This window comes from Leptopilina heterotoma, unplaced genomic scaffold, assembly GCF_015476425.1.
Source record: "Leptopilina heterotoma isolate Lh14 unplaced genomic scaffold, ASM1547642v1 Lhet_191, whole genome shotgun sequence".
Classification (NCBI taxonomy): domain Eukaryota; kingdom Metazoa; phylum Arthropoda; class Insecta; order Hymenoptera; family Figitidae; genus Leptopilina; species Leptopilina heterotoma.
The window spans coordinates 1584324-1609173 of NW_025110910.1; the positions used below are offsets into that span (position 1 = coordinate 1584324).

The window sequence follows — 24850 nt, forward strand, 5'->3', positions numbered from 1 at the left end:
TAAAATTTACTAATGAATTAGTAGAAATTAGTATTTTTGATTAGTAGAAAACTACTAATTCAGATTTAAAGATTAGTAGAATTTTACTATTTTTTAGTAGAATTTTACTAAATCAGATTAAGAGAGTGTCAACACGGTATTAAAAAATGAGAATGAAAGCGAAAGTCGAAATAATAAATGTCTCCAGAAAAAAAATTAAATTTTATCGACTATCCACTGTACACTCTGGAAATTTAATTCGTCAAATCCCTGATATCTTTAACCGCTGGTAACTGTCTTGAATGGAAGTAATGATCATCATTTTTCTTCAAGCTTGGACTTAACCTTCAATTTCCTGAAGAAATAGGCTGAGCGGAAATTGTTTTGTCAAATGAAGAAGACTGGTTTCAGTCAGAATAAAGTCGATCCTGAAACGAGACATCCTCGGCTCGCTTCTGCCTCCGGGGGTGTGGAGGCACGTCGACGTTGTGCTTGAAAACGTAACGTGTTTTATCGATTCGTCGAGTCGGCCATGTTCGTCAAACTCTGATCAGGCGCACTCTCGCCCTTTCTTGAGAGAGAGAGACGTGCCACGGATAGATTTTCCCCGAGTTGTTCATCGCGCGAGCCTTTCTTTTCTAGCGTTCAACATAATGTTCTTGTACTAATAGAAGGACATTTTTTTGCAATAACTTTCAATCCAATATAAACCTTGAAATAAAAATCTTGAAATAAAAGTGCGTGCTAAAATTCGCTGTTTGTTTTATCAACGAGTTTTCCATCTCACTTTGGACAAACCCAACGACACAAAATCGTGAGTACTCCATACCAAGAGCCTACATTTTCCCTCTTTCTCCATTAAAAGGTCAATCCTCAATTTCTGCCCACTGTGAAAAATCGAAAATTTAGGTTTTATTTTTCGTTTCTATTCGTGGTTTTCGAATATACCTTTTTGGGAATTCCTCATTTTTGGTACTCTTTTCATCAGTGACCTTGAGTCCCAATATCTCCGCCCCTTTGAAAACTGATAAAATTGGAAATTGACAATACTAACGATATAGGAAAATAGGTGATTCAATTTGTATCCTATTCTCCCTTATTCCTTGCGAATTCAATCGATATCTTGCAATCTTGAATTTAGTGCAATTTATTTTAAAATAAAAGCGCAATCTTTCGAGACATTTTACTTGTCTTAGTTACCTGATTAATTAACCCCGGAGGGTTTATCTAACTTGAATATTAAAAACGGGAGGGGTGTATTTTCTTCAGTCCCATTAACGACTTTTTTATTTTTAGAGAAGAGAATCTCTTTCTTCAATTATTTCCTTTTTTTATTATCACTTGTTAGAAATAATACAAACTCTTGTAAATGATTTCATCACTTTACTGACTTCTAACTTTCCTTTTTTTACTTTTCCTTTAATTTTCACATTTATGAAATGTTTGGTTTCATTTTTTTACGTTTAGTATGCTAAGAGAGTTTTGACTGACTTTAACTGTTTTCCTCCTTAAAATACGCTCATAGTGGTTTATTGCACTTGATCGATATATTGAATGACTGAGAAATTTGTATTTAGTTTTGATTCTAATGGACAATTGAATATGGCCCTAAGAACCTACCAATCCAGTTCTTCATTCATTCGATATATCGAGAAATATTAACATTTAGGGCAATTCTACAATTTTTCACCGAAAACATAAAAATCTTCTTCCTATCACTCTGTGTGGGTGTATTTCAAAGTGGCGCACAACTGTTGAAACATTTCCAAATCTTAAACTTCTTATCTGCAATTAAGGAGTTATTTTTTTATTGTAGAAGTACCCTTATAAATCGATACTATTTATTTGGCGTAAGAAGTGTAAATAAATTGACTTTCTACCCACGCAGCGAAAGTCGTGGACGCATTTTCTTTGGAAAATCACCAGATGACCCAGTGAGACAATCTGCTTTGTAACCTAACCTTCAAATAATTAATGCGCACGGTTTTGTCTGGAATTATACACGCTAAAAATATAGTTAATTTTCTTTAAATGTATCAGCATTGAACCACTGTCATCAGTAATATGAAGTGTCATGAAGATACTTCATTAGCACCTCTGATGGATATCTATCCGACATTTATTATATGATTTTGAGTTTCGTTCTTTTTAGCATTTCTTGTTATTTTCTTTTCTTTTTGGGTTTCGATCAGGAGACAAAAGATTTTATATAGGAACCGAATGGCGATACAGCGTTAACCGCACTAATAAATAAAACCTGTTTCTAATTTCACTTGGGCCTTCGGACTTACATAAATCTTCCGTCAGGCCTCAATTTTCGCAGAGATGCGGTTCTTGTTCTGACCTACTTCTTTCGGGTTCTGTTTTCTCAAAGGTTGAAGAGTCCCCGCAACCACTATAGTTAGTTGACTGTTCCTCGAATCTCTTTTTAAAATTAAAAGATGTTTCTTTGTTGTTGAAAAAAATAGTTGAAGTTTAATTTTTAACAATGTATTCTAATCTGTTCAAAGTTCTGTTCTTTTAGGAGGTATACAACAACGATCTTCTAAGTTATTTGGGTTCTGGGACCGTCTAGAGTCTTCTTGGTTTCTTCTTTCTTCATCCAGAAAATCCAGGTCCGGATATTTACTGTTGGCCTTGCATCTATATTTTTCCTGGTTCTCTAATCTTAATCTGCGCTCTGCACTTAGTTCTTTAACCTTTAATTCTAAAAAGGTCGCTCTTCTCGGAAATCACCGTCGTGAATGTCTGTCATCTAAACTTGCTTCCTTGCGAAGTCTCCCACTAGAATGTGCAAGTTTTCTTCAGTGATCTTAATGGTCATCATAGATCCTCTCCTAATCTTTCTAGACTTCTGCTATTACTCTCGGTATTTTTTTTTTAGTGCTTCCTCTTTTTCTTGACTCATTCTTTCCAGTGTCTAGTCTATACTTGAACTGGTGGAACATTTAAGCTTATTTTAAACTTCTTTCATTGATCTGCCTTCTGCTATTGCTAGTTTTATGGTTTTCTTCTGCAGCACCGACATATATTCATGAAGGTACTCAACGCCTTTTACTATGCAGTTTTTCTAATAGTTTTGAGAATTAATGTTCTGTTGAAAGTAGTAGTTAGCATTTTGTGGACCTGTTTCCCCTTTTGTCTCCTTTCTTCCTCCAATGAAGAAAAGGAAAAATTTCTTCTTTTGTTCCAAAAAAAAAACTCAGCGCATTCTTCGCTTATGGTTTTCGATGTCATCAGGCTAAGTGTTCTTATGCTAATACTACCACATCAGAAGCTAGATTTACTTCCTCTTGTGACACTTCTTTCTTCACCCTTAATGATCACGATGATGCAGCAAAGTAAGCCCTTGTCATTAAAACCAAATTTCCCAAAATGTCCCCACCTTCTTTCCACAAATGTGACGCTCCGTTACTAAAGGTACCTCAGATCCAAGGTTTACGTTTTTACCACTTTTTCCTTTATTAAAAAGCACGCTAAATGAAAAGTAACTACTATTAAAATTTAGGTACATCGGTATTAGTAGTAGTAGTTAATTTTCATTTAGTCAAAGGTTGAAAAACGATATTATCACCTAATTATTGGTTCGTACATTACAGTTACTGAAATAGAATTTAATTAAGCTCGAAATATAAAAACTTTTCGAAAATCGTCTACTTTGGGAAAATAAAAAAAAGCTTGGAAACGTGCACTACATCAAACTTACTTATTTTTACATGCTTGGTCGATAGGTCGTATAAATTAGAGATCAAGCGAGAGAGGTCTATTCAGCACCATGCGCTATACAGTGTCTTCCTAGCTCATATTCGAACTCGCATAAATTGCGAAAAACTACCTAATTAAAAATATATAACAATGAAAATATTTTGTTTAAAACTTTTATAAAATTTTATCTCGTGTATAAACTGTAAATTTTCACGTCTCTTGCTTTTGTCATCAATATTGTAAAGTGTCTTTTATACTCTTTCGAACTTTATTACCTTTTCGTATATAACTTTTAAAGACACCTGAACTGGACTTCTTCTTCTTCTTCTTTGTCTTTATTAACTTTTCCGCACATCTTTTCTTATATCCTCAACAGAATTTTAACGAGTTCGTTTCCTGCTCTATATATTGTTTCTTGAAAAAATTTTTTTGTATCTTTATCTTATTATTCAAAACATTTCCATTTGTTGTCTACTTCTCTCTTCGTTTTGTATGTCGATCTATATCTATTTTAATATTTATTTTCTGTTTGTTTTGTCCTCAAAAGTCAACTATTTGTCCAAGTTCTGCTTCCGTTTACTTATTTTTAATATCTCTTTTTCTAGCTCGTTCCTTCTTCCTTTGATGTTCTATAATAAAATTCATCGTTTTTTGCTTTCCTCGTATATTTCTTCCATATTGCGTTCGCCTTTTTTTCATTACCTCTTTTTCAATATGTGTCAATAATTTGTACCTTTGATAAGTTATTTCTTTTTAGTGCAATTTCTCGATCAAATATTGGTACAAATAAGTAAAAATCTTTTTATTTTATTTTTAAATTAAGGCAAATAAAACAAATTTTCGAATTTTAGAATTACTTTTGCTGTTTAGCAATGACATTAAAAATTTTAATTTTAATTTTTACATTTTTATTCCCTTTTCTTCTCTTTGAAATCTATTTTATGCGCAATTTCTAAAGTTTCAAAGTACTTGAAATTATTTTTCCTTCCTTTTGTTTTTAAACGATATTAACTTTTTATTAGCATTTTTCCATCTGGATTTTTTTCAAAATTCTTTTCTCTACCACTCGTCGGAGTCTCGGAGTTTTAAAAGTATGATTATATTTTTTGATTCAAACAATACTGAATTATATTCATAATTTCTTTTATGATAAATTCTTTATATTGTTTGAAAAATAAAAGATGATTCATATATTCTAATCTTCAGTCTTTTATCGATAACAGAAAAAAACTTTTTATTCAGAGAAATATTGCGGAGCACTTATTTTGGTTCTTTCCCTCTAATCTGGTTTAAATGAGACGTGAGGCTTTTCACGGCAAAGGAAAATAATACCTATCATTCCTGCAAATAACACACCCTCTCTGTTTTCTTTTTCTCAACTTGTCGGTTACCCTCGGCAATGCAATTATCTTCTCTGAAAAACACTTCTGAATTTCCTTTCCGCCAATAAAAAATCCTATTCTATCAACAAATTTATTTCACATTATTTATAAATTGTCTTTGATTTAATTTATTGTCAATTAATCAGAATTTTTATCGGAGGTACTATTTTATTACATATTCTGATTTTTTAAATAAAAGGACTTGATGAAATGGATTTGGTGACTTTATGGAATTGTAAAAAATGGACTTGATTGTTAATATTTTTCTTTTGTTATAATTGAAAAAGACAAACCAAATGTTTGTCATTTTTAGTGTATGCTCATAAAAAAAATTTGTTAGTTTATTACACACGTTTCATGTGAACTTTGTGAGAGGCGACCGCTCATGGTAAATAAAAGACTTTATGACCTTCGTCGTCGAACGTAAATATAAAAAAATTAACAAACTGACCAACTTTTCTATGTTAAACAAAGGAAAGTTTCTGTTTTTTAAAAATATTTTTATTAACAATATAGTGAAAAAGTTATTTATAAATATATGAATTTATAAATATACACCGGCGTATAAATGTAGGTCATTCGATGTATTAGAAGTATGGGATAAAAAAAAAGTTTGAAGTCATTGACGAAGCCAGAAGGGCGTTCATGAATTTACAAGGGGCATTTCCCCCAAAATATTTTTATGACCTAAATATACCCTTCGAAATTGATTTTCAATTTACGAAGCTAAGCTATTTCATTACATATAATTTCTTAAACATCAACCAATTATTCTCGGTGATGAGAATTTAGTAAAATCATATTTAGCACTGATTGCGAAAATAATATAAAAAAGAACTTAAAATTGTATATATAGATTCGATTTTTCAAATTCCATTAAATGAGCAGGATGCAAAGGAATAAAAATTGCAAATGCGAAACTAATTTTTGAAATGTGGAAGGTACACATCAGGTATTCATTTTCTTCTTATGAATATATACTGATTATAATTTAAACTTTTCCCAAGTACAAAATTATGAATAAAGAGGGCGGATTCAATTTGAACTTTGAGAATAAGATCTGAATTGGAAATATTATTAGGACATGATATTTAAACTTCTTGCACTCAACTCTTGAAACTTGACAACATACATATATCTGCTAATCTTAATGCGTGACTGTGGGTTAATATTCTTAGGATAGCGTAGGTAATTATAATTAATTCTCCACAGATTAGAATCGTTTCTTTAAATTCTGTTTTCTATATTCTAACCTGCTTTCAATGTACGGGGTGTTTTTTAAATATTTATTTATTGTTACTGATAAATATCTCAGTCTTTAGGATTTTTGGGGAAAATAATGCTCAATCCTCTTTTAATTTTTCAACTTTGTTTTTAATAATTTAAATAAATTTAATAGCCACCTTAGAATCACACAATTTTATACTGACTTTTACATGAGGAAAATCCGTGTCACGTTTTTTAGAGACAAGATAATGTGACTCATTTGGGAACGTTCCCAATAAAATAATAAAAAATTTCTTTGATAGCATCAAATTTGTTAGCAGATTCTAATACGCTTCGACTCTTTGTTTTAATCTGACATAAATTAAGTCAGAAACAAACTTTTTTTAAAAGATAGAAAAGAAAATTTTTTTAAATGTCTTGCGGCGTCAAAAAGAATGCTAAATAAATTGAAAGCAAATTTAATATTTCCGCTTTGAATGCTGGTAAAAAAAGAGAAAAAGTGAAGTGTGTTTTCAATTTTGTCTTAAGTACATACACTATAATAATCTTATTAAATTAATTTAAATGAAAGGAGAGTATTATATTATAATTCGAATGTCTCTGTGTTCTTATAATATTTTTCAATGTCAAACAAGTTGCCGTGACCTTGGCTAAGAATCGCACGTGCATTCAGTGAAAACTGAGGCAACAAAAATGGAAATTCATGGAAAATGGAGTAACGAGATGAATCAACTAATAAATATAAATATTCTTTTGTTACTTAAAGAAAAATTTTCTAAACATTTATTATCAAATAAGGAAAAATGAATTGTTAAAATAGAATCTTATAGAAAAAAAACACTTATTGAATTTTTTCGCTCCTTTTCTTATTCGATTTTTCAAAAATAGTCTTTTTCTAAAATTTTGTTACAACTTACAACAACTTCTTCTTCTTCTTCTTTTGTGAGTAAATTGGACTTTGACTTTTTCCCTTGGGCTCAGAAAGTCGATATATTTTTTCCCCGACCAGCACCTTTTTTCTGTCTTATAAACTCAGTCATTCGACTATATAACTATCTTTAGAAACCCTACGTTTATGAATGAACTACTATAAGGGGATCATTGATTTGTCCGCACCTGGGAGTAAAAGTAAACCAGTTTAAAATTAATCAATGAAACATTTTTTTTAATTATAAAAATTTATCTCTGAATTGGAAGGAAAGGAATTAAATCTAATTCCTTTAATTTTCTTTTAATTAAAATGAATTTTCAATCTCTATAATTAATCACATAGTTTCTCTCTTTAACTATGAAATTTTTTTTTCTTTTTTTCAAGAAGTAATTGCTTTGATTGAATGGGTACATTTTTTATATATAGAAAATTTGTTGTAAATAATTGATCCAGAGAGATCCATTTTTAAAAATATTATAATGACCCCATTTTCGAGAATAGCTTTCCACCCCCACGCGTCTCAGATAACGTTGGAAATTATCTCTTATACGATCTTTCATTTGATACTGTTTTGTGATCGCTCTGGGGAAATCTTTCAGTTTCAAGGGATGAAAAGACTTAAGAAACACGTGTGTTTATTTTTTTTACACGAAGAAAGAATAAATTAACCTCAAACCATACATTTTGTGGAAAAAAAATTTTAAACTTATCCCAGGCGAGAACTGACGCTGGATTCAGGCTTTACGGAACCTTCGTTGAGGCTTGGTCAACATTGATCAAGCCTTGGTGGGACGGCGGAACGAAGGTTGCTTCTAGCTATAATGTAACACTTATTTAAGACTGACGCTCCAGTCTTTGTTGTAGATTGGCGTTTAATGTTCAATCAATGCTGCGGAACCCTATAATGCAGGACTGAAATAAGGCTGCTTCCACTGTTCCCAAATTTACGCGTCTCTCGCGCTTATTCAATATAATATGAATATATATGAATTGTATATAATAATATTAATAATAATATTAATAATAATAATAATTATTATTATTATTATTATAATAGTAATGAATATTATTGATATTATTTTTATTCATGTTATATGCGTTTGTTTGGAAATAAGTTATTATTATAATAATTATATTATTTTCATATAAATAATATATTACTAACAATAAATTTCATTTGAAATAGTAATATTAAAAAAATAATTTTAGTAAAAGAAACCAATTTTTCTGTTAATCGGTACATTTTTTTCTCGATTTTTCAGCAGACTTTTTAATATTATTTACAAACATATTCACATTTTTTTATTCACAACACAACACACAATTTTATTATTATATATAACGCTTAAAACAAAGAATGAAAAATATTCGCTCGCATGTGGGATCGATCACGCACCCCGCCCCTAACGCATACCCGGAAGTCCTAAACGCACGCATTTAAACCGCTCGGCCACAGAAGGCTGGAAGGCACCTCGCCTAATCTACTATTTCAATGCCAGCGCCGTATATTCTGTATATACGGCGCGTCACTCAATATTTGTTCAGCATGGGACACCAATGTTCGTCCCATGCTCGATTCAAGACTCGGTCAATCTTGATACAATATTCACTTTCTTTATTACCGTGTGCACTGAACAATATTAAATATCAATATTTATAAATTATTTATTATTAAAATATTTTTTATGATAATTTTATAAGTTAAATTATATATATTATTGTTTTTCTTGTATACAGTGTCAAATTATTATTTTCAAAGTTTAAGAGTTTCGTTTATCTGAAAAATTATTAGTAAAAAAAATGTTCATTAGGTAGTGATAAATATATATGCTTAGTAATTTTACACTAGGACTACTATTTTACTAATACTACTAATTTTACTATTTAGTAAATATTATCAAAAAACTATTTTTTGTCAAACGCGCGCGACTAAACACAAATAACCTTGAAACTCCAGCATTACCAACTCAACACATACGTTAAACTCTTAAGTTGGCAATGCTAAAGTCTCAAGGTTATTTGTGTTTAATCGCACGCGTTTGACAAAAAATAGTTTTTTGATAATACATATTTACTAAACAGTTAATCCTAGTGTAAAACTACTAGGCATAAATATTTATTACACCCTAATGAACATTTTTTTAACACTAAAAATTTTTCAGACAAACGAAACTCTTGAACTTTGAAAACAATTATTTGACACTGCAAGAAAAAAATAATAATGTATAATTTAACTTTATTTATATAAATTTTATATAATTAATAATAATAATAATAATTATTATTATTATTATAAAAAAAAATAATATTTAATATTTATTTTTAATTTAATATTTTTTATAATAATAATAATAATAATAATAATAATTATTATTATTATTATTATTATTATTATTATTATTATTATTATTATTATTATTATTAATAAATTAATAATTAATATAAATATTATACACTAGATAAATATTAATATTTATTTACCAATTGATATCTTAATAATAATAATTAATAATAATTTTTAAATAGTATACAAAATTATCATAAAAAATATTTTAATATTAATTAATTTATAAATATTTATATTTAATATTTTTAAGTGCACACGTCAATAAATAAACTGTCAAGATTGATTTAGGCTTGAATTAAGATCAGATGTTCGAGCTTCACTCACAAAGATTGACCGAGTCTTGAATCGAGCATGGAACGAACAGTGGTGTCCAATGCTGAATCAACATTGAGTGACAGTGGTATAAAGACTGCTTCAACACTGGGTTACCCAGGCTGGGCGTTCAAGGCTCAATAAATCTTCAATCCATCGTCAGCATTGGTCTTTCGCGCCTGGGTATCTTTTGCTTTGAATACTTATTTCCGAGTAAAGTTAAAAATAATTTAGTAATTTATGAATCTAAAAAAAATAAATTTTTAAATTTTTCTATATTTTGCAATCACTGATGGAAACGAACCCTGTTGATAAAAGTAAGTTTCCTGTCTGACCGAACAGTGGCTGTTCCACTGATTTTAGAAATCCATTGGAAAATGAGTGTCTGAGTAATCTGAGCACACAAGGCCGTAATTATCGATTTTAAACCTACAAGTAGATGTAGCCATTTATGGTGAGACACATTCTGACCGATGATAATAAAAGAATCTCTTGAACTTAAATATAAAAGTCCATTAGGATAATACAATGATTTAATAATAATAAATCATTAACATAATTATTTTAAAATAAAATTCTCTTTTAATTCGAGTAATTAGTTTTAAGTATACTGTAATTATATAAATTGATGAAGAATTTTAAAGAAAATTGATAATTTTTCTCATAGTGTTACTTAATGGTCCATTAATATTTAATGTGAACTTTTGAGACGTTTCTGCAAAAGATAGCAAGAACCATCCCAAAAAAAGTCAATATCATTGAGGTTGAACTAAGACACAAAAAGTTGGTGTGATTTTTCCTGAGGGTGAAATTGACCAATAGAACGTGGCGACACCTACACAGTAGAAATAATCTTGCTTTAGCTCACTTTCGACTAAAATCGTTTAGATTTATTAAATTTTAAGCATAAGAGTAATAATAAGACTGACTTTAATTTAGTTTTAAACTCAAAATTAGGCTATTTCTTCAACTATTCCATGATTGAGAACAAAAATACTTTAAAGTATAAAAAATTAAAAACTTTTCACTATGGCCATAAAAATTTAATTTTGTTTTTCCCTGATTTCTAGACAAATTTTGACTTTTTCCCTGACCCTGAAGAATATTCTGATTTTTTTATAATTGGCCATTGGTTATTCAGATTTTGACCACAGATAAAATGTTGAGCTTGTTTATTGTGGCTAAAGTCTAATTTATTATGGCCATAGCTAGGATAGGAAAAATTAATCCACAAATGGATTATTTTAATTTTTTTGGCGTAAATTTAAACTGCAATGCTTTTTAATACCTCGTAGTTTACTGCGAAAGGAGGAGGTTGAGAGAATTTATAGGAGGGATTAATCGAAGTGGAGGAAGCTTTTTACGACTGGAGAATTAGAAGAGATAGGTTCTAACGTAAAAATTTTAAGTTCATCAGAAGTCTCCCAGTAAACAAAAACTAATTGAAATAAATTAAAAGGAATTCACAAAGAGTTTCAGTGAATCCCGCTTTGTGACAAATACGAATTGGACCTATGTTGCAATTTTCCTGAATTCGTCAAACTGTATTGAACTTCCAAACCTTCTATTCATACTAATTCAATAGACAAGTTTTGGGGCCTTTAATTTTTTTTAATTCGTCAGCACGAATTCAATACACGCCTTGGTCATTTCTTACGAATGCGAATTCGTTTGCACAACTTCAGGCAAATTGAATCGAATTCAATCGAATATACAAAGAGCTTGAATGAATCCCGCTTTCTACCAAAAATCTTAATTCATTTCAATCCGTTTGAATTAGTTTTTTTTTACTGGGCTAGTTCTGAAAAGAATTAGTAATGACTAAGGAACCAAAGCAGAATATGGAGGAAAGCTCGTCAAATAATTCTAGAATTACGGTGACGGTAAAGCCAGAACAAATGAGAACGGAAGAAAGGATTACAAGTGGATCAACTATGATTATAAAGATTCATCAAGGAAAGACGTTTATCGTCCTTATGGTGAAACTCTGCAAAAGTCTATTTAATTGTAGAAAAAGTATATGGAAAACTTCCTCCTTTTTTTAAGTCTTCATCCAGACAATCTGATTGTTGCTTAACTCTTATTTCCTTTCTCTAATCCGAGCCTCATTATTGTCGCACTAGCGGACAATTTCCATCTAAAATTTCGCAAGGGCATATAAGCTGAACGGAAAAACAAGATAAAAAGAAAAACATAGCCTTCCAGGAAATTACAAACACCAAGAAATTCAATTCAACTTAAATGGAACAAACTACTTCGGAGCAGCATAAAAATTGATTTTATATTTCGCTCAATCAAAAAGGGAGTGACGGTTGCTAGGTGTCATCACTGCTTGAATAATGGCCTCAGAAGTAGATATTGTAAACTGGTGGACACATCGACCTGGGGTTTTAAAACTGATGCGTACAGATTGTAAAAACTGCTTTTTATGAAACGAGAATGTCAACAAATCGAATCACATTACAGAAAGGGAAAATTCTTATATCAGAATGAGAAAAGCTCTCGGACCAGGAAGTAGGCCAGAGCTCTAAGTGATAAAGAGAGGAATTAATCTCCGATGCCTAAGGCCTAATGACAGTTCCATAGGTGGATCAAAGGTCCAGAAACCTAGGCTCAAGAGGAGTTTTTTTTGGTACAAAGACCCTCATCTGCGCCCCAAGAAAGAAATTTTTCAAACACAAGTGTTTGCATTTCACCCCTATTGAAGAATAAAAAAATAATATCAATACTAATGATAAATGTGACAATGATTCAATAACACAGACGAGGAATTTATCCCCAGGAGACATTAAATGTATCGCAATTAATGTAAAGAGAAATGTCCATAAAAGTTACTAATGCTATTAATCGTGAAATTGAAATCGAAGGTCGCAATAACAAGTCTAATTTCGTTTATGAATGATACGACGTCAAAAGCGCTAATTCAATGAAAATGCAATTGAAAGCATTTCAAGCCCCATCTCTTCCGTCAACCATTTAAATTGGCTGTCGATCTTTATGGAAAAAATTTTCTCATATTTTCCATTCTCTTCCATCTCAAGCTTCTTGAATATCATACAAAACACGCACTTTACGTGTTATTGATTTCGTGTTCCCATAGCCATGGATATAATACAGCCAGTACATTTATAATGTACCACAAATTTCATCTAATTTCTCATCTTTGTCACATCGTGACAAAGATGAAACGGTTGTTGTAGTGTATAAATTTCAAGTTAAAAAATTAAAATCAAATTACATTTTTTTATAACACTGTTAATAAAGTTTTTAATTTCGAGTGAAATCAAAAAAGTTATTTTTTTCGCTCTGGGTGTTTCGAACATATTCTTCGAATCAATAATGGTAGCAATAGAAAAATGTATACTAATCGATGTATATAAATGTGGGGTAAAAACTGCAGCTTGTCTCAACTATCGAAAATGTTACATCATTTTTACGTAATGCTGGAAAGTTTATTATTATATTCCAAGAAAGAAAATTATTCTTTTTAATTGTACGAAACAATTTTTCTCATTTGTGGATAATTCTCTTCTTACTTTCAACAATATTTTCCATCCTCTTCCATCTCAAAGTTTCAAAGCTTTTGGAATCAAAAACCCAGCAGTAATGATCAAAATGTAACAATGAAACTACATCTTTAACATGCATCCCAAAAATTAATAATTGGGGTACAAAAGTTATGAATCAAAAGTTCCCAACTGAAAGTTTCAGGAAAAGTTTCCAAAGTTAAAAATTCAAAATTTATTTTTCCATAAAGAATCAAAATATTATTATTCCAGAAATAAAATGTTCCGAACTAAAAGTTTTCAATGTAAAAAAGTTAAAAGATCTGAAATTGTAAAATTTTCGAAAAAACTAAATCTACTTGAAAATTTGGAAAAGGAATGTTTAGATAAATCATGCTCTTCAACTTTTGGAATTAGCACTTTTGTTTTGGAACTTTTGTCTTCCTACCAAAATAATAATAATAAATATACAATATTTGTGATGCGACATAAAGAAAGGGACATAAGAAGCCAAAAATATTATACATCATGTTTTAAAAGTTTTAATTAAAAATAAACAAAAAGAATCAAATTTTAAAGCAAGTCAATGATGTTTAAGGAATTATTACATCTTAAATATTCAATAATCTCTTATTTTAATTTTAAAGAAACCAGAAGAAACTTTTAATCGAGGTAAATGTGTCGTAAACATAACCTATAATTTTGACTTTTTCCCTGATTCTAAAAATTATTCTGATTATTAAGACCAACTTTTCTTATAAAATTAATAAGTACAATTGAATGAAGTTGCTAATTAATGAGAACATTGTATTTTCCGGTAATTAACATTGCGAAAATCGGTCTACAAAGCTCACAATCCCCTCAGAGCTTCTAAGATACTTTATTAAGTATTTACGTCAATAGCACGCTTCTGCGTTGATGTCCTCTGACGTCAACACATCACTTCTTCACCGTAAATTAAAGTAAAGTAACTCTAATTAGCTTTGTTCATTTCTTGAATTTGTCTTCTTGTCACAAAAACCCTCCACGTGCAATTTTCTTAAAAAGAATAATTCAAAGCGCTAATTACAATTCAGTCCAAAAACTGTATTTCTTTGTCAAATATTCTTTATAATTTTTGTAAAAAGTAACTCTTTTCGAAATGGACGAATTTTTAAAAAACTGATTTAAAAATAAATCGAAGAATTCGAGTTTTATTGAAAAATGTTGTCTAGACTGGTTCTTGAAATGTTCTTCAATTACTTGGCAAAGCTCTTAGATAGCTTGCAAAATACAGAATGGTTGACATTTTTTGCCTGTACATTCATTGGCCGCCAGCATTCTCCACTCACTCTAGTAATTAAAAAAGGGGTGAAAATCTCTACTTGCAAACTTCAAAGCCTAGTTTTCGTCTATCGACCCCGAGATTGAAATTTAAATCCTAAAATAATTTGAGTGTAAAATATTTTTCACTCGAGTTTCCTTTTGTAAGATGAGACGACTGTAAAGCTAAAATAGCATTTAAAAAACTATGGAAAGAAATTTATGATTATGTGTAGAACGTGTTATGTTCCAGATTAATTTCGGACTTTGATAACTAATTCCACACGACGGGAATTTAATCAGAAAACTTCTTTCGGCCTAATTCTGAAATGTGTTCGGAATTCCACTATAGGGGAATTAATAAACACTAACTTCATATTTCGTCGAATAATAAAGGGTAACTGGCGAAAGAAAAATGACCGCAATTTGACAATTTAAAGATTTTCGTCTCTTTCAAAAAAGGGATTTAATATCTATTTGTGAAATATTGAGCGTCATAAGAAGATTATTGAAATCTTTTCTCGCATAATACAGTATTATACATATTCGGATGTTAAAATCCAATATCATAGGGAGAAGAGTGACGTAAAAAGATAAGAGCTTCTCATAACCATTGCACGATGATAGAAAGTAGACAATCAAAAGGGTGAGGGCGGATTTAGGGGTAGTTCAAGTTGGACGATGGCGTTGGCTAAACGCGAGGGGTGGGGAAAGTTATCGAAACCCTGGCAGCCGAGGGTTACTCGCTTACGACCTTGCAGTCAATGTTAGACTTTATAAGGGGAACACAATGGAAAAGTGGAAAATTCTCAACAGACTCTTTTCTTTCATCTTTTCTCTCTAAAATTTTATTTTCCAATTTACTTACCCATAAAGACAAAATTTTACTTCTCTTACTCAAAACTATTCGCATCCACATCAATAAATATTACATAAAATATTTCTTTTATTTTAATCTTTACCTATATTCGTATAAATCTGGAATAATTTGTCATTAAGAAAGAAAAGGGGAAAATTTTCCGGAACTTTATGTGTTCGTAATTTTATTGATCCGCTTAGTGGAAACTTCTGTCTGGGTTTTTTCCATCTCTTTTTTTTTGTAACTTTCACACTTTCCTTTTTCACACAGCTTCTTTCTCTCACCTTTTGATTTACGAGTGTGTGGGAACATAAAACATTCACTTCCATGTATTTCCCATTTTATTCTTTGCAACACCACAACTTGAGAATATTGAACAGTTAAATATCGTTAAGGGCAAAATTAAATGTCACGGTATTAATAGCTTTTTAAAATATTTTCACTTTATATCGAATTTTTAACGAATGTCGATAGAAAATATTCTGTACTCTTCTTTTGAATGTAGAAAATATTTAGAAACTGTATTGAACCTAAGTCAATTTAAATTAGCGGATACGATTAAAAACTTTTTGAAAAATTCTTAAAAACTGTTGAAGCTACATTTGTGAAAATTTTAAGAATGAAATGTTCCAGTTAGAATTTTGCTTTAATGATAAGTGCGTCACTAGGGGATCTCATCGAAATTTGTGGTTAGTCAATTAACTCTAAACCGGCCTTTGTAACATGAACTTGACCACAGAGTTTACACGATGGAGAAGACAGTAATGTTTGCTGACGATATTCCGGACAAACATATCGAATTGTATCTCCATTCATCTTTATTTATTAATTTGAATGTTAAACTATTTACTGGATTATTAGATATTCCCTTCGGAATCAAGTATCGCAGCAAAAGGTTCCTTCATCGAATTTTTAACATTACTAATGATGACCCTAAAAGCAACAGATATTTTAGGATACCCTATGGATGTCCTAAACATGTCCGGAAATTGGTAAATCCCTACCTACGGAAATCATAATTTTCGGACATCTTTAGGACGCCTGATGTCCAAATGCGTAAAAAATATTATTTTAAATTTCTTTAAATCAGAGTTGATAATTTGAAAAATTATTCTTTTTTCAGAAAATGCCTGTAATAAGGTTAAAAAGAGCTGGTGAGGTACTTCCCTCACAGATTCCTCTTTCAGAAATACAAATGCCAAGTCGAGTGAGTCTTAATGGCACGATTGAATCACCGGCATCAGGTAATGTAGAATATTCCATTCTATTCATAGTTCAATTAATTTTAATTGCTTCGAACATTCTAGAATTTATAAAAAGATTGATAGTATCATACTTTCTTTCTCGAGAACAAATTGTCATACATCTTCATTGTCGCGTCAATATCTGGAGACTGCTATTCAAATGACATTTATCAAATTACAAATGTCACAAACTTCACTGAAATGATTTCCTGTCACAAAGTATTGAGAAGTTTAACCATTCTAGAAAAAATTGACAATAAGTTGAAGAAAACATTTTTGAACAACATTTTTGACAAAAGCATATCAAATTCAAAATCTTAGAGAGGATATAATTCACTCTCAAGAGTGAAGAAAAAGTACAAAGACAAGACTTTAGACTAGAAACTTTAGAAGCACTAGAGAATCCAATGATCGAAATACTCTACCACTCTAGCAAAAATTAGTTTCGATAAATTGACTGCCATTAATCTGGATACCGAGGATCGAGCTGAGTTTTCGGGTCAGAGGCAGAAACCATCTGTAAAAGGAGCTACAGAAAAATGGGGTCATGGGGAGCACGAAAGCCAACAACTAAGACTGGCAAAACTCAACAAGAACTTTTGCAAATGATATTCCAAAACTTAACGAAATCTGGTGTTTCTGCAAATATCTGGTGTTTGCTGGAGTCTGACATTTCAGCTCGGGGTCGAGTCTTTGTTGATCTAGAGCGGATTAGAAGCTTATTAATATATCAGTGCGGAGAAAAAACCGGACTTCTCTGGAATAGTAGTCTTCAAGTCGATATGCAAGCTTACTTCCTTTATTTTTAAACTATCAATAATAGTTACATCATTCATGGTTTAAAAATAGTCATACAACTATTATTGATAGTTTAAAAATAAAGCAACTGATATTTTGTTCGGAGAAAGTTGAGACACATTAACGATGATTTCTCAACTAGAACTAGATTGTTCTAATTACCATCAATACAAACTTGGAAAACGAAAATTAAATAGATAAATCATCAATCCGATCTTATCTTTTATCACACATTTTTAGATCTGAAAGTTTAGGATAAATGTCAATTTTTGACGATCATTGGCAGATTAATAGCCTTTCATAAGATATCTTACTCTGCAAGAAATTACAGGACGACATCCGCCTTTGATAAAACGGAAAATTATCGGTTTATTTTATCTGCTTCTTCCCAGTAATGAATGTAATCAAACATCTTTCACCTGAGAAAATCTTTCTTGTAATGGAGTCAAATAAATGAGGGTCGAGTTCAAAGAACCGATTATGTAGTTTAACATTTTCTAGCACCAAATAAAAAAAGGATTCTGAATTTTTATTTCATTGTAAGCATTTCATTTTTATAAAGATTATACTTACTAACATGTTCCTCCAGCAACTGTGATTTAAAACTAATTTTTGGTTCTTAGGACGATTTTCAACTTAAAAAAATTATAACTGATTCTTTGAACCGGACCACATAACATCTTCGAGAAAGAAAGTATTAGTTTAAAAGTGAAACTTATACAGATCGTCTGGATAAATTTAATTTTAAACTTGCAGGCTATGCTTCAGAATAATTTTATGCAACTTTTCTAAAAAAGGAAATTAATACATTTCAGCTGCGAATCCGGTAGTAGATATAATCATCAACACTCCAAGTAGCACTAGTGTACCAACGACAACAAAAGCGACTGAGACTGCAGTGGAGAAAGTGAGCGATGTCACCAAAGAGATAGCTGAAGAAATGGGTATTCCAACCTGGGGATTAGTTGCCATAATAATCGGTGGGTATATTTTCTTTCCAACGCTTTGCTATAGTTCATAGCGGACTTAGCACAGTCCGCTGGGAACAATAAAACCAAGAAACGAAATAATAAAATTGAATTGATTAGCCGTCGGAGCCGTAATCCTAGGAATTTGCTTCTGCTGCATACGACGATGTTGTCGCAAAAGAAGATCGAAGGACGGGAAAAAGGGCTTGAAAGGAGCAGTAGATCTCAAATCAGTACAATTGTTAGGAGGCACTTACAAAGACAAGGTACGTATTCGCTACTCCGCGCTTGCATTTAGTCCTTAGACGCTCTTTTATATTCGTGGAATCCTCTTGAATATGTATAGGTTCAGCCGGACATGGAAGAACTGACGGACAATGCGGAAGAACCCGATGAAGCGGAAAGCAAACAAAGCGAAGTGAAACTCGGAAAACTGCAATACAAAGTAAGCCAATAGTTTCCTTTCTCCCTACAGGAACTCCACAGGCCAAGTTCTTCAGGTTACTACAATTTTATGAATGTTTGCAGCTCGAATACGACTTCAATTCGAACAGTTTGTCCGTGACTGTCATGCAAGCCGAAGAATTGCCAGCTTTGGACATGGGAGGCACTTCCGATCCCTACGTCAAGGTTTATCTTCTACCCGACAAGAAGAAGAAATTCGAAACTAAAGTTCATAGAAAAACGCTGAACCCGGTGTTTAATGAGACCTTCACTTTTAAGGTAAGTGAAAACTAGAAAGCAATGAGGACTTTGAATTTTAATTTCTTAATTGATTCCTTTATTCCTCAGGGGGTACCGTATGCCGACGCAATGAACAAGACGCTCGTTTTCGCAATTTTCGACTTCGATAGGTTCTCCAAGCATGACCAAATAGGAGAAGTTAAAGTACCGCTTTGTCAAATTGATCTCGCGCAGACTATTGAAGAGTGGCGGGAATTGCAGAGCGTGGAAGGAGAAGGTGGACAGGACAACAAACTCGGCGACATTTGCTTCTCCCTGCGTTACGTGCCAACTGCGGGAAAACTGACAGTGGTCATTCTCGAGGCGAAGAACCTGAAGAAGATGGACGTGGGCGGACTCTCTGATCCCTATGTGAAAATTGCTCTGATGCAGAATGGAAAGAGGCTAAAGAAGAAGAAGACGTCCATAAAGAAGTGCACACTCAATCCATACTACAACGAATCCTTCTCCTTCGAGGTTCCCTTCGAACAGATACAGGTGGGTCCCGACTCGATTCATGTTCCATTCACGGTTCATTTGTTTGATTCATTTTCTAATTGTCGTTGAATTTGCAGAAAGTAAATTTAATGGTGACGGTAGTAGACTACGATCGTATTGGCACATCAGAACCCATTGGAAAAGTCGTTCTTGGTTACAACGCGAGCGGAACGGAACTCAGACACTGGTCAGACATGTTGGCGTCACCGCGACGTCCCATCGCTCAATGGCACACGCTGAAAGATCCCGAAGATGGCGACAAGAAGGACTAAAGAGACTCCACTACGTTCCAAGGTAGCTGAACTTTATTTTTCATTTCTACTTTCAAATTAGCTAATGCTAACGGCTAATTGAGCCTACGCGAACAATAACGGCAAGTGCGCGTAGGCTCAACTAGCTCAATTCTAAATTCTAATTCACTTTACAGGTACTGGTCACAAGAGAAAAGGATTCGCTGGAAAGAAAGACAAAAGCCATACAGTAGATATTAAACGATCTATGATTACTGAAAACAACAATAACTACCACCGAAAAGATCTAGTGTTAAAAAAAATATGTTCTTATGGAGTGTAGTGTCTTGTATATACATATACTATATCTACTATACTTTTCTCTGTAGAATAATTGTTGAATGATTTCAAAAAGGGCTGGAAAAAAGCCGTTGCGACCACCTCGAAGACAGGGTCTCGCAAAAAGCATTGAGATTTTGCGGAAGTCGTTCAACTTCACTTCGTTCCCTTTCAAAAAAGAGACGCCTGCACTGTTTTCGTGCAATTTATATCATGCTAAAAGCTCGGAAAATTTACCAATTTTTATAAATTCTCACAAGACAAATTCTCATTTAGAAATCATTGTATATCGGTCATCTCTTTCGATGTTTAAACATATTCGTGATTTCTAGACAAACAAAGAACGAGCTTGTGCGACTAGTTGAAAATCTAATTTCCACTCATCACTCGCGAGTTATTTTCAAACATTTGATTTGTTTTCACCCCAACAATTATTGCTTTTTCGAATTTGCACCTACTCGCACAAGCTTGAAACGCTCAAATTTTCTCCTCGATTCGCTGTGTTTCCGACATTGAACGATTTTCTTTATGTACGTTAGATAAGCAAATGTACTCAATACAAACAAAAATTGAAACGCAAAGGAACAATGCTTTTTTTGCAATGTCTTCGTTGTATACAAACACTCATCCCTAGAAGTTACACTGTTAACGATCGATTTTCAAGATCACAGAACCCTTAAAAGTGACATTTCAGTGGTTCCCGACAGAGTCAGGAATCGTAAAACAAATGCAACATCAGTTTCTGGTTCGGATTTATATTACACAGACTGGCCTACCTATTCAGATCTCCAGAAAAAAATTCGACTTGAGTCGAATGACGATTAAAAAAATTCTATAATATATATGAAGATACAATTATAATCGAAATCTTGAGATCAATATGAATCACACGATTTATTTCACTTTCTTCTAATTTTACCTCTCTGTTAAAAATCATCATTTTGATCTCAAGATCGATGAAGGTTAGATAATAAAAGAATATCAAGTTTTTTGTCAAAATGTCCAGTTTTAAAGAGAGAATTTTGATAATTGTTTATGTTTGTACATTGTTCTGATGATTTTTATCAACTGCGCAGATCTACCGCGCACTCGTTACGTCTCATACTTTTAACATTTAATTCTAATTACAAATTTTATAAATTAGATTAGTAACTGTTTCATTTGAAAAATAAAATCGGACATATTTACGGAAAACTGAGTGTTTTAAAAAAATAGAAATTTATCGGATGTAATATTTACGGTAAGATATATAAGTGAGATAAATACGTTCTTTAGCGTATTAACAAAAAAAAAAAAAAAAATCGACAAAAAATATCGTATAATTATTTATTATTATAATTCGACTAATTTCTATATTGCGATTAAGAAATAGTGTAGATATTGTTATTGTTTAATGGTATTTATAATTATTGCGATACGTACCTAATTTATAAATTGCATGCTCATCTCTCGTGTAAATATATTCCCCTTCAAAAAAATTGAAAAATGTATTAATTTATATGCAAGAAGGGCGGATGTATAAATAAGACAAAAATACAATAATCATTATAATCGGAATTGGCAGGTTTTTTCTGTTTTTGACATTTAACGAAACTTCTCAATTGTTGCTTTTATAGGGAAATAAAACAAACTGTATCTGGCTTCCGTTGTTATAGATTCACGTCACTTTCGTGACAATTTTCTGAAAAAGTGGACTATTCAATTCCTTTGAGAATTTAATATAGAAACTGAGAGAATCTTCGGACAATTTTGATAAAATGACGCCGAACACGAATTGAGAAGTTACAATTTTACAAATACTCGTCATTTTAATAAAAAATCAAACTTTAGAATTCGTTGTGAATTCGAGATTTCTTTTTTTTCGTTCGCAGGACCAATTAACGTTATCGCGTGAGATTTATTACCAAAATAAAATCGAACGACGTATTAACCGGCAGCATTGTACTTAAAGACAAGTAATTTAGAAAAAACTGTGTCGCTTCGGAATAATCGTGACATCGAATCAGACTCACTTTTAGCCTCGCTTTGTAGACACATTGCATCAATAATAATAATAATAAATTTCATTTTTAGGTGCGTGCCATATTTGAGGGAAAGAAAAAAATTACGTAATCGTGTTGTAGAAGAAAGAATATCCATTTATACAAAGTATAGAAACATATGCTACATTTTTATCGAATTTAAGCTAAAAATCGTTTTTTTCCAGTCTTCAACTCTGCTCTATAAATATAAATATATATAAATATAAATATTATTAAAATCGTGCGCTATTCATTCGTCCATCATTATTATAAATAGGAGGGAGGATTTGTTCTTCTAACTCCGTCCATTGAGTGCAGAGCCATTGTTTTCTGAAAACAGCCAAATTTGCCCGAGAGGAAAAGTTGAGATTGAAAGATTAAAAGGCAAAATTGGATGTAGGAGAAAAAATAAAAATTGAGGGGCAATCAGTGACTCTCCATCAAAGTGAGCCCGAGAGACAAGATCCGTCCTCTCTCTCTATCATTAAGATTAATATTTTATTGTTAATATTATTATTAATGATTAATATTCGACCAATGTTGATGATTAATAATGATCGTTAATTAGGCACAAGTCAACATCTGTTGCGAGAGTAAGGGAATGAAGACCAAAAAGTCTAGATTCTAGAATTATGTAGAATTGTATTTTTGCTCAGTTCGCTTCGGATCATTTTTCCGTTCGTTTGAAGCCAAAACCCAATTCCAAAGTTTGACTGTGTACTAAGTTTGTAAAAAAAGAAAGAGAGGGGAGCGAGTGAAAGTGAGAGTGAAAAAATGAGGAAATGACGCATTAATCGAAGCGTGCTCGAGGAGTGACCTCGGCCGTCAGATGTCACTCATAAGGTATGCCGCGTCTTCTCGGCACTGGCGTTGCGACTTTTTCGCGAACCACCTTCGGCAAGATGTCGCAACGACCTTCGGTGCTCCAACGCGTTCACATTACGTGCCTAAAACGTACCTCGATGCCTCTTCTCATTGTGCTTTTTATAAAGTAAGTGGAGCAAATCTTCTAGAAAAGAAATAAGAAACAAACATTTTTTGCTGTTTCGTAATAGCTTGATTTCTGCGCATCGTTTACCAAAAGGCCTGTCTGACGCGAGAGTTGCCCACTCCTCGAGTGCACTTTCATGACATAACGACTAAATAATTAAGTATGATACGATAGTACCTAATATAATTACGTACCCCAGTCCTAATGATTCATACTAATAAGAGACTTATCAATGATCGATTAGCGACCTGCATTAAAACATAAGTGACCGATACCCCATAACGTTAATGCTATTGAATTAAAACTATAATAAACGTATATTATATGATATATTTAATGGGGGTGACCCACTTGTCATTGTACCGAGGTTAAGACGGCACTTTATTAGAGCACGGATCTTGTAAATAAGGAAGGTGTTTGTAAAGCTTTCGTTTTGAGATTTACATGATGTTGTCGTCGTTATACTGCTTTCAAAAATTGTCCACTGCTCGCTTTCGATCTACTGCCGAAAATGGCGCCTCCTTCTAGTGACAGCTGATCACGACTCGTACTTTTAAAACCATAATGCGCCTAAAATACTTGCTAATAAATCATTTTCTCTTTGTCGAAAAATATCTTCTAGACAAGACCTTTGATGTATAAGAAATAAGATCGGATGTCAGAGGATGAAAGGCTGTCAAAGAGGCTCAACTTGGGCAGCAGAAGTCGAAAGAAACACAGAGAGTCTATAGTTGGTAAAATGTAATTAAAAAAAAGATTAAAAATTGATAATCCAATATCATTCCCATAGTTGCGCGTTTCTATGTAATGAGTTTCATCGCTGTGAAATAAAAAGTGTTTGTTCCTAGAGTTGCGCCTGACGGTCGCTGAGGGAGAGAGATTTCTTTTTCCATTTTTTATTTTCCTGTTAACAAAATAATAAGTACAATCTCTCAGCGATTCTCATTTCCCAGATCCGACATCATGCACAAAGTATTCATCTTTCTAGCATGATAGATGTAGACTCGCATTGCATTATTATTTTGCTGAAGGGAATCATGTTACAAAGAGTGCAGGACACGCCCGACACAAACCTGCTGAGGACGAGGATGCGTATATCAACAAATCTTGTAATCATTCCATAACATATTGTATTGAGATTAGGGCGAATGATGTATTGTAAATCTATAGAGGTTATTACTATTATTATATCGTATAATTATTATGTAATAAATATTGTTGTTAACATAAAAACAGGAATAGTATGAAACTTTATTAGTGTTGCGTTGCAAACATTTACTACAAACATGCAATTAAAATACGTTTATTGACTATCGTTGTAGGAAACTTTATGCTCATCCTAATTGTAAATGCACCTTCCTTCTATGGACTGAGATTCAGAACCGAAAGCAGAAAATCATGATTGCAAGAAAGATGGATTTATTTAAAAACTTTTATTTCTTGAAACAAGTATCAATAACTTTTACAATTTTCGCCAGGGAGAACTAA

General features: G+C 32.1%; 1 protein-coding gene across 2 annotated transcripts; it reads left to right on the forward strand.

Annotated features, from left to right (window-relative positions):
- Positions 1 to 558: 558 nt before the first annotated feature.
- On the forward strand, positions 559 to 24135 carry LOC122500936 (synaptotagmin 1-like). 2 transcript variants are annotated; one of them, XM_043610108.1, is made up of 9 exons: positions 559 to 793; positions 16674 to 16794; positions 18408 to 18572; positions 18681 to 18826; positions 18907 to 19005; positions 19089 to 19283; positions 19353 to 19781; positions 19859 to 20075; positions 20209 to 24135. In XM_043610108.1, the coding sequence occupies exons 2-8, from the start codon at positions 16677 to 16679 to the stop codon at positions 20051 to 20053; spliced, it is 1347 nt and encodes a 448-aa protein (XP_043466043.1). In that variant the 5' UTR covers positions 559 to 793; positions 16674 to 16676; the 3' UTR covers positions 20054 to 20075; positions 20209 to 24135. The 2 variants fall into 2 exon arrangements, with proteins under 2 accessions (XP_043466043.1, XP_043466044.1); XM_043610109.1 differs by having other exon boundaries at positions 18913 to 19005.
- The last annotated feature ends 715 nt before the right edge of the window (positions 24136 to 24850 follow it).